The 10,971-nt window shown below is 36.3% G+C and overlaps 1 protein-coding gene across 1 annotated transcript; it reads left to right on the top strand.

Moving 5' to 3' along the window:
* Positions 1-513: 513 nt before the first annotated feature.
* On the top strand, positions 514-10,424 carry LOC125807928 (uncharacterized). Its single transcript, XM_049487679.1, has 9 exons — positions 514-611; positions 2,334-2,494; positions 2,586-2,635; positions 2,736-2,805; positions 2,891-2,996; positions 4,222-4,288; positions 8,145-8,220; positions 8,949-9,247; positions 10,006-10,424. The coding sequence occupies exons 2-9, from the start codon at positions 2,335-2,337 to the stop codon at positions 10,087-10,089; spliced, it is 912 nt and encodes a 303-aa protein (XP_049343636.1). The 5' UTR covers positions 514-611; position 2,334; the 3' UTR covers positions 10,090-10,424.
* The last annotated feature ends 547 nt before the right edge of the window (positions 10,425-10,971 follow it).

Raw genomic sequence — 10,971 nt, 5'->3', positions numbered from 1 at the left:
CTCTCGGATCAAGTAACACTTTTGAAAAAAACATACCAAAATAATATAAGATATAGCAAATAACACATAACAAATAATAGAGTAAACGTAATGAATCATAGAGTATAACAATATGACAAATGAAGCACAACAAACATCATATAGTAGTAGTAATTGAAGAATAAGAAATTATAGGATTAATATTAATATCAACTACCCACCAAACTTACTAAGCAGAAAAACAAGTCAGTTTATACCCATTTTTTTATTTTAATTTGCGATTTTTGTATCTTCTTATATCGTTACATTTGAAAATTTTGATGTGATGAACCTTTCAATCTCCAAAAACAAAAAAAGTTTAGTGGTGCACCAAAACTACACTAACATCGTAAATATAATGGACTATTAATGCTTTGTGTATCATAAATATATATATAAAGGACTATTAATGCTTTTTGTGGAGAATAATGATGACTTTAAAGTCTAAATGCAAAGATTAGGGACTATTTTAAGCTTTTTCTCATGATATGTCCCCAAGTCACACTCCTTATTCTTCTTTTCCGATTCGAGTAAAACCCTCCCTCGCTTCACTCCGCCAGCAACTCTTGCCGTGTCTTCAGCCGCAAATTTCTGTAAGTTTCTCGGGTTCCACCAAGAGTTAGTTTTTACATTTTCTTTAATTTTCTGGAAGAAGTAAAACTACTGATGGAAAATACTTTCTTCCTTGCAAATATCTAACTTTGTCCCAAAACTTACTGTCTGTGGCCATTTGTATAGTGAAGATTTTGTAAAAACCTCTGCATCTGTTAGCAGAGCTAGTGAAATTGACATATAAAATAAAATAATGTATGGAGTAATTCACTTTTGGCTGTAAAATTTCAGTAATTCACTAACTTCAATACATAATTTGTATTTATTTTTTTTAGTGTATTTTCATGAAATGTGGTGCTAAAAGGTGCTCTCCATGTCATCTAGTTATTATCTGAGCTTCCATTCATGGCTTGATTGTTGTCCAACAGTTTTGTTATGCTGAAATTATGCTTGTGTATTTGCTGAAATTTTCAAACTTTATTTTGAAAAAGATTTGCTTTTACCTTGTGCCTATGAAACTACCTTTCAGAGAACTAATTGGAAACACTTATTTCTTATATCAAGCTCTGTTAATTAGTTAGTTAACTATGCATCAATTCCAAACTAGTTGAGTTTGGACATATCAATCTTTATGTAGTTATACTATTTAATGGAAAGATTCCTCTTTTATCCGGATGTTGATTGGCTAAACATTATAGGCCCCTATTAGACTGCCAAATTGTTACTGGGTGATGTGAGAATGTCCTTACAACTCTGTCTGACGTCTGAACTGATATGTGTGTGCGATCACAGCAGTTGGAAAAAATATAGTTTATGCTACGTATGTAGTTGTCTAGATTCATCTGCACATAAGCATGTACTATAAACTGCATGTATCTTAGCCGAGCAACTCAGGGATGAATCTAGACATGTATCTAAGGTTGGGAACTTGAAAGATTAAGATTCTGAATTAAGAAGACCCAAAGGAATTACTGTGATTGCAATCTGAACATAGAATTAGAAAATATTCCATGTTGCTGATGTTTAAGGATAAGTTGATTATATGAATCTCTATCAGGTCAATTATACTGCTTCCGTTACTAAAGTTAGATTATCAATTGTTTTCTGTTATGGCAGGATAATAATCTAATGATTCTTGTCACTGGCCTGAAAAATCTCCTTTATTATTTTGCCATTAATAGTCTGTTAATATCTTCTTATAAGTCCATAAATTTCAGACTTCAAATTTGTCAAGTAGATAAACATTATTATTGTGTTACAAAACGGGTGATGACAGTGCGACGTGTCCTGTTTAAGTTTTTGAAGGTTAAGTTATGAATCTGATAACTGAAAACAGATAGACCAACAACAACAACAAACCCAATGTAGTACCACAAAGTGGAAAAGCAAGTAGCCCAAAACAAATAATTTTCAACCGTGTTACAGAAGGTACTTTTATATTCTGTAACTTTTTTTCCTTTTGATTTCTCCATGGGAAAGAAGAAAAAATCAGCTATAAGCAAAATAAGAATTAAGATAATTTCACAAGGTTGGGTTGAGGTTTTGACAGTACTTCCTCTTTCCCATTTTCTTTATATATTGACCAACCATTTCTGCATGTCTTTCTTGTTTTATTATAATTTCGAAGTTCAAAACCTTCATTCTCACTGAACAGCAGGATACTAGGGTCATGCATTTTATTTGAATATGAGATCTTCTTGCATTCCTATGATTGGATAATCCCTGGTTGATAAGGCTATTGCTAAGACATCTGATTTCTATAGAATGGCTGCTGCCAATGGCTCAAGTGACTTGTATTCAGAGATGGAGGTGGACGCATTTAGACGTCTTTTCCCTTTGCGCTATCATGAGCAGCATCTTCTTAAATCAGTCCGACCTGATGCTCGAAAGCTCGGAAGCGCTAGAGATACAACACTTGCACTTGGTTTGTCTAATCATCATTTCAACTTATTAGTTGTTATTATATTATCTTTTCTCAGGATTTGTCCAAATATACATTTCTATTATCACTGCAGGTGCCGTGGCCTCTGCTGAGGGATCAGCACTGGCAAAGATTGGCTCCACTGTAAGTGTATCCTATATCAATTGCTTCTTTAATGTACAGGAGCTTCCATTTTTCACTTGAATTTCTTCTGAATTGATTGATCATCTTGAATCAATCGCAGACGATGCTGGCCGCCATCAAAATGGAAATCATGACACCAACTGTTGAATGTCCAGATGAGGGATCCATAGGTAAAAGGTCTCTCATCTCTCAGCTCTTATTACCTTATTACCCATATAGTTTCTGCTTATGTATATGATTATATTGTGATTGCAGCTATCGAATTTCACATGCCTCCCATTTGTTCTCCCCTGGTTCGGCCTGGTAGGCCTGCCGAGGCAGCATCAGTAATTTCAAAGCAGCTGTCAGACACTATCTTGAGGTACGTAGTAATAGCTTGCAGGTGCCCAAAACTCGGAGTCTAAATATCCTTTTTTTTAAATAATCTGAACTTGGAGTCTAAATATTTGTCGTCATCTATTTCATTATGTTAGGTATTTTAATATTGACCATGCCTTTTGGTAATTACTGATTTGTTTTTATTATTTTTTGAGCGTCTGGTAATCTAATACAACAAGTTTTATTTAAGGTTCAACTAGACCCACTTATGATCTGCAGCAAACATAATAATCTGATTGGGAAAATCCTCCTGCTTCAAGCATCTTGGCTGTGTTTCTAGTCTTCGAAGGGGTTATTACTTATTGTTAATAAATTGTAGTAGCTATTATTACCTGGAGAAGTTTTTGAACGAACTTTACATCACAAGAGTTTTATGCTTTTTAAATAAGATTTCCTCTCCTCGGTCTACAGAGACAAAATGTAGACTGGTGCCAATAGTTCATCACGGAAGAAAGGGCTCACTAAGTCGGGATCACACTCCTAAAGAAGCTAGAGCAAGACCTAATTGAAAATGAAACAAATTGTTGATTGTGTCATAAAGACCCTTATGTCCACACCCAATGTCCCCCCGGAGGAATATGTGCATCTAAAAGATCTTTCATACTGTGCCAAACAATATTACCAGACAACCAGAAGCAGCTGCTTCTGGACGAACTTTATGTTACAACTTACAAGGGAGAATATTCTTCTTCTGCTTTATCCCAAGAGAATAACCTTTGCATGTCCCTTTGGGGACATCCGATAAAATAACCTTTGCATGAATCCTTGTTCTTCCCAGAAATTCTTGGAACTTAATCATCATTCGATCAACCCTCCCTAGACCCCACTTGTGGGATTACACTGGGTATGTTGTTGTTAATCATCATTCGATTAACCATGCTTCAGTCCCACACTAGTTGGTGGCCTGCCATATGAATGATCTGACTCCATTTGATCTGTTTGGAACTTGATCATATCTGTTAATACTACTCCTACAAAAAGCTTTATACCAAGAAGTATCTCTGGTTGTGGAGCAAGTCTAACTTTTCTCTTGTTTTTTTTAAAAGTAGAAGTAAGAAAGAATTACTTCGATTGTTATCTTCGTGGCTTTGTTTACCCTTCCTATTTTAGGTCTTTCCTCTTGGTGCATCTTCATAATATTTTTTTTCTTCACTTTCTGATAAGTATGCCTGTACAATCTCCTTAATAAGCAATTGAAATGTTTGCAGTTCTGGCATGATTGACTTGAAAGAGTTGTGCTTGGTTGGAGGAAAAGCTGCATGGATGGCCTACCTGGTAAGTGCTAACGAATGTGAAGATCTTGTTTTCTTGCTTTTTCCCCTTGTCGGTAGAAGAAGGAAAAGTTTGTTCCTTAATTTTACGTTAATTGAAGAGTTGAGTCATCAGAATATGAAACAATGGAAATTTTTGGCGTATCTAGGTGTAACCATTTAAATATGTTACCCCGTAAGGCCGTCCCTCAACACGTAGATTTGGACTAGTTTTTCACTTATTCATAGTTGGTCTTTGAATCTTCCCCTCTATTTCTTCATTTTATTTTATTTTTTAACTCAAAGACATCGTCTCTACTGATCATTTATGTGCAAAAAGTTACATATTTGAGTTTGGTATACCAAACTTTGTACATGACCATCGAGATGAGACTAGTCTAGCCTACTCAATCCTTTTATACATAATTCAAGGAGGTTCATAAGCTATTTGGGCATATTCGGTATGTTTGACTCGAAAAGATGGTAAATTCCATCTATCAATGTTAATAAGCCCCCTAATGTGTTTTGAAAGCTCAGCAAAAGAGTTGAACACTTGGGTTCCCGGAATACTATGACCCAAGTTTGCCAATCTATCAGCAGGTTGATTAGTTTCTCTATAGCTATGATTGATCTCGAACCCATGTTCTTCAACTAAACTCTGAATTTCTTCTATGAAATTGAGAATTCTCCAAGGAATTTTCCATTCTCTGTTTATGCATTTAGCCAACAGTAAAGAGTCTGTTTCGCCCAAGGCAGTTCTAAAGCCATTATGTGCACACCATTTGAGTCCAAAAAGCATGGCTGATGCTTCTGCCATGTTGCTTGTACCAAATCCTAGGTGGATAGTATAGGCAAAAATAAATCTTCCATGTTCATCTCTGACTAGTCCTCCACCACCACACATACCCTGGTTGCAACTGCCATCACTGTTGATTTTCACTCTCTGCGTCATTGGCCTTAACCATCTAACCATTGTGGTGGTTTTTTGTTGTAATGTTGCTTCACATGTTTGGCAAATTGTCCTCCAATGCATTTTCAAATCTCCTATTAATGACCTGCAAAAGAAAGGATAGTATGTTAGTTTTTGTTCTGTAGAATGAGGGGTTCATATTATTGAATTTTTTGTTGCATCTGGCCCTCCATAATTCCCAACATACGATCAGTGGTAATATCCTTGTAATGAATTTAGCAATGATGTTAGGTGTCTTATAGTTCCACCAATTTAGGAGGAGCATCTTCAAACTCCTATTCATATGTTCAATCCCAAGAGGGTCCGCAAATTATTTCCAGAGTTTCCTAGCATGCTCTCATTTGCTGAATAGGTGGTCAGTGTCTTCCATCTCAGTAATAGTGTTGTTTGTATTACAACAGTGGCATGAAATGTCCACCTGAATTCCAAACCTGGCTACTCTCTCTTTGGTGGATAGTCTATCTTTTATCGCTCTCCAGATCAGGAAGGGCATCATTTTGAATGGAATGTCTTTGTGCCAAATATAGTTGACAAAATTATTCGTGGTCCTTTTTTGTCTCAGCATATTCCATGCAGAGCTGATTGAGAAAAGGCCTGCATTATCTAGGGACCAAATGGCTCTGTCATTCTTGTGTTCATCAATCCTGATATTGAGGTCAATGATCTTAGCCTTGGTCTCCTCATTTAACTGAGGTTGCAGAATGTTCCAGTTCCAAGTTCCATTACTGAGGACCTCCTTAATTGTAATCTGGCTATAGTGGTCGTTGTTAGGAGTTAATTGCCAAAGAGGTCCCAAATCTAGACCAATTGTCAAACCAAAAGGAAACGTCTCCCTTACCAACTTTCCAGATGATATTGCATTCGACATCTTCCTTGATTTCAGCAAGTATTTTCCAACTCTGAGCTTTCCCCTTTTTCCATTGAACTGTGCTGGGGTGGTCAAAGTTGAAGTACTTAGCTTTCATAAATTGCTTCCATAAGGAGTTAGTCGTCCTCAAGTTCCACCATTGTTTTGCTTGGAAAGCTTGACGTGTGTCTGAAAGACTTCTAAAATTAGTCCCGCCCTCACTGTATGGGCAACAAAGGTTTTTCCAGGAGACCCAATGGTACTTTCCTCTAGATTCTTGACCAGACCAAAAGAATCTAGTAATGTATTTTTCAATAAGTTCTATAGTACCCATTGGAGGATTAGTGGCTGACAGTAGATGGACCGGGAGAGCTGACAAAACATGTCTGATCAATATAGTTCTTCCTCCCATTGAAAGAAGTTTAGTATGCCATCCCCTAATTTTATTGATGATTTTATTAACCATGCCAGAATAGTGAGAAATCTTTTTCTTCCCTGTGATTAGAGGACATCCCAAATATTTGATAGGAAATTGTTGATGGTTCATACTAGTGATTCTCTTGATCCTGGTGATAGTAATAGTGTTGGTGTTGGCAGCTACCGTAAAACAAAAGTTGTCTTTGTTCATGAGCTGCCCGGAGACATCTTCATAAGTTTTCAGAACTCTCAAAATCATTTCCAGAGGTCGTTTACTACCATTGCAGAACAGGATGGTATCATCTGCAAAGGATAGATGGTTGATTTGAGGCCCATTAGAGTTCATGTGAAAACCTTTGTACCCAGTTCTATAATTTAGATCGTTTAGCATTTTCGATAGGAGTTCCACAGCTATGACAAAAAGAGAGGGGGATACATGATATCCTTGTCTCAGGCCTCTTTCAGACTTAAAGAAGCCATGCCTACCCCCATTCACTATGACTGAGTACCAATTGTTGGAATGTAGTTGTTGGTAATGTGAACCCACCAATCTGAGAAGCCAAACTTTTTCAAAATTAAGCACAAGTACTCCCACGATACTCTGTCGTAAGCTTTTGTCAACTTTATAACAATGTTCCCACCTCTAGTAGGCTTCTTGATATCGTTAATAATCTCCTGAGCTAGCATTATATTCTCTGAGATAGACCTTCCCTTGATGAATCCTGACTCGCTTTGAGAAATGATCATAGGCAAAATACCAGCTAGTCTAGAATTGATGATCTTGGAGATGATTTTGGTGGAGACATTACACAGACTGATTGGTCTAAGGTCCGAGAACTTATGAGGGTTCTCTATTTTAGGAATCATTACCAAACAAGTGTGAGTAAAAAACTTTGGAAGCTTAGCTCCATTGAAGAAAGCCTCAATAGCTCTAGAAAGATCATTGCTTATAATACTCCATGTAGCTTGGTAAAAGCAACCATTCAACCCATCCGGACCAGGTGCACTTTCATTGACAATTGAGAAGACACTGTCCCTAATTTCTTGCATAGTGGGGATGGCAGTAAGCCTTTTGTTATCTGCTTCAGTCACCATTCTTTCAATATGGTTTAAAGCATCCAGGTTTGAGATATGAGTTTCCTGTCTGAAAGCATTTTCAAAATGTCTCACTGCTGCCTCTGCAATCCCGTCATTTCCTTCAATCCATTCACCATCTTCATCCATGATCCTGCTAATAGTGAGTCTCCTCCTTTCCTTGATAATGTTATGAAAGTATGAAGTATTAGCATCACCTTCTTTGAACCATTTGGCCCTTGCTTTCTGTCTCAGAATTTTATCCTGAAGCTTGATGTATTTTGAAAACTCCGCTCGATTTTTGGAAAGCTTTCTCTATTCTCAGATGAATTATTGATTACACATTCATCTTCCAGTGATTTCATATCAGCTTCCAGTTTTTTAGGAACTTCAAAAATGTCTCCATAAGCCTGTCTCGACCATCAACTAAGAGTTTTGGTGGTTTTTTTAATCTTTGGATGAAGGATGTACCAAGGATTTCCATATATCTCCTCCTCCCAAGTCCCAACATTCCGCTTTTAGACCATAGGCCTACTTGTTGGTATTAATTCCTATGGCATATGATTAATACAGGACATATACTGTTTGGATGCTGACGGTTCTCTGTTTGACGCTGCATTACTATCTACAGTTGCTGCCTTTTCGCATTGTAAGTTTGCTATTGCTTGGATTTTCTTGAGTATTCCTGTAATCATTACTTGTCCCATGAGAGACAACAATATTGTACTTTATATCCTGTTTCTGATTTTGAGATTGGAAATGGACCACATGTTAAAACAAAATTTTGGAAAGGTTTTCGATATCAAAGTTGAAAAAGGGTAAGAAAGAAGATGTTTTAGTGATTACAGAAAATATTTATTATACCAAACAGGCGACCGTAAAAAGAGGACCAGCTGTCTGCACAAGTTCTTAGAGTAATTAGCAATATGTTCAAGGAGCAAGTATCTGCAAGAATCTGGCCTGCATATGTCATGTAATAAACCTTAGGGGAAGGCCAGTCTTGAAGAGAATAAAAAGAGAGGGGATGAACTGTTCTTAGTTTAAGCAATAGGTCAAAAGAGCAATCTTCTGCACTTAGTTTTGGTTTGTTAAAAGGAATATCATGCAATAAAATTATGAAGCCATTATTGAGAAAGAGATGAAGGAATGAAGAAGAGTGCACATATTAGGTGCAGTCATGTGATTTTATTTTAAATTTTCTTAAGGTTGCAACAATTCCTGTAGGTCAATAGCTCTTTTTTTGCTATGTGGGAAGAGTGTTTTCTTCTGAAGTGTTCAATATTATATGCACTGAGTTCTTTATAGCTGTACGTATCAGTCTGGGAAAGTTGATTATTATATGCATGGAATTTTACGTAGGAAATGATTTTTTCGCAGTGAACATTCCAGTAGTGTCTTTGAATGAAGATGGGCGAATAGTTCTTGTTTCTGAGGACAATATCCAATTGAAATTGGAGAAGCAACCTGTCAATACAGAGAAAAGAAAACTAAAATTGAACTCTCCACCATTCTCCTTAACGTGCTTACTTCACAAGAACTACATCCTAGCAGATCCTACAGCAGAGGAAGAATCTATAATGGAAACGGCTGTAACTGTGGTATTGGATTCGTCCTACCAGCTTGTTTCACTTTATAAACCAGGGGGACCAGTTCATGCCCATACATCAGTCATCCAGGTTAGTTTGCATCATAATCCTAATGCTTAACTAAACGGACAAGAAGGTTTATTTTTCTCTACTTTTCTTTATAAGGCACATTTGATATTTATCTTAGATCGTAGCTAAAGGAGGTCACAAGTTATCGGAAAACTTATCTAAGGGGACATTAAGATTTCCAATTATTTTTGGGCATGTTTTGTAACTGTCTTCCCTCCCCTCTCTATTGAGAAAAGAACAATATAGAAATCTTATCGGATAGGAGGACAGAAAGAGGTTATACCCAGGCAAGCTGTTTTTGGATGCCTAGTTTTGGTTCAGGTTTGCATTAGAAGTTATATGTTGTCCAAATTGACCCTTGAGAAACTTTGTCAAGATAATTTTTTTTCTGTTTAATATGTTTTATATTGCTATGATAATTATAAATAAGATTTTTTTAATCAGTTCTGTTTTGTAGTTCAACAAATCATAAGAAAACAAACAAGGAAATTAAAATTTCCCAAACCTGTTTTGAAAATCACTTTTCTTGAGCCGAGGATCTATCGAAAACAGCCTCTCTACCCCATCAAGGTAGAGGTAAGGTCTGCGGTACATCCACCCTTCCCAGATCCTACTTGTGTGATCTCACTGTGTATGTTGTTGTTTGTATTAAAATAATGCTATTTTCTTATGTCATACTCACTTTTCTGGAGACGTTTGTTAACTTACATTCCATTCCCTATTGATCTGTAATGGTTCCTAAAACAATCCTGTTAACAGTTCATTAATTTCTTCTTCAGGATTGCGTCGCACTGGCAAAACGCAGAGTGAAAGAGCTTCAGAGTGTCTTAAATGAAGCTATTTCTGATATGGAGGTAGAGTGAAGTAGATTTTCCTTGCACCATACATAGCATTCAGCCGACAGCTGGTTTCATCTTTAAGATTGAGTACCTGAACAGCTGAACTAGTGTACTTTTTCGGGAAAATGGTAGCCATGGCTTGCAAATTCAATTCTGGTTAGCCATTAATTATCAGTGGGTAATGCATAGTATTTGTTAGTTTTCTTGGTTGTTTCATTTCTATCGTTAGCCTCAAGTGCGATCAACAACTATACTATAGTTATTTCCTGTTGAGTTATAGTGATGACAAATAGGCAGATTAGATCGGATTTGGGCAGATTGATATTTGATTTGATTTGATTACGATTCAGCCATATAAATATTGCGTTAATTCTTTGCTTGAAGAGGGAGAAGTAATAGTGGGGTCCTCTATCCACTAATGTGCAGGTTCCTTGAAACTGAAATATTCGTTAGATAGGCATGCCGCGTGTTCATACTCCTAAATTGTCTGCTGGGCCCCTTTTCTCCACCGACTAAAGCCCACTCATCCATGTCTGTCTCTTTTCCCACCTTTCCCTCTTTTTATTTTTAGGAAAATATTTATATAATATATCCGTTACTCACACATTCCTCCATTTATTTTTACGTCCATTATATTAAAATCATATTTTTACTTCTTGTTTTTAGCATATTGTTTCCGTGTCATATACTCTAAACTAATTATACATTTTTTAAATCATTTCACGAGACCTATGACAATGTATCAATCAATTAATATGAGTATTATGATAAAGTATTTATATTAATTATTGTTTCTTGAAGGGCGTGTAATGTTTAAAGTAGACAAATAAAAGTAAATCGAGAAATATATACTTTTAGTTTAAGGGTGTCAAGATTTTAAAAAATTCTATATTTTTTATTTTTTTT

This window comes from Solanum verrucosum, unplaced genomic scaffold (genome assembly GCF_900185275.1).
Source record: "Solanum verrucosum unplaced genomic scaffold, falcon-dt-bn FXZP01000183.1, whole genome shotgun sequence".
Lineage (NCBI taxonomy): Eukaryota > Viridiplantae > Streptophyta > Magnoliopsida > Solanales > Solanaceae > Solanum > Solanum verrucosum.
Note: the sequence above shows the minus strand (reverse complement) of the source record. Positions and strands in the feature narration are given on the sequence as shown.

Excerpts from the sequence above, each read along its gene's own strand:
- LOC125807928 (XM_049487679.1), top strand. The coding sequence starts at position 2,335 with ATGGCTGCTGCCAATGGCTCAAGTGACTTGTATTCAGAGATGGAGGTG. Across the intron at positions 2,997-4,221 it reads CTGTCAGACACTATCTTGAG|TTCTGGCATGATTGACTTGA; the intron begins GTACGTAGTAAT and ends AAATGTTTGCAG. Across the intron at positions 9,248-10,005 it reads CCCATACATCAGTCATCCAG|GATTGCGTCGCACTGGCAAA; the intron begins GTTAGTTTGCAT and ends TTTCTTCTTCAG.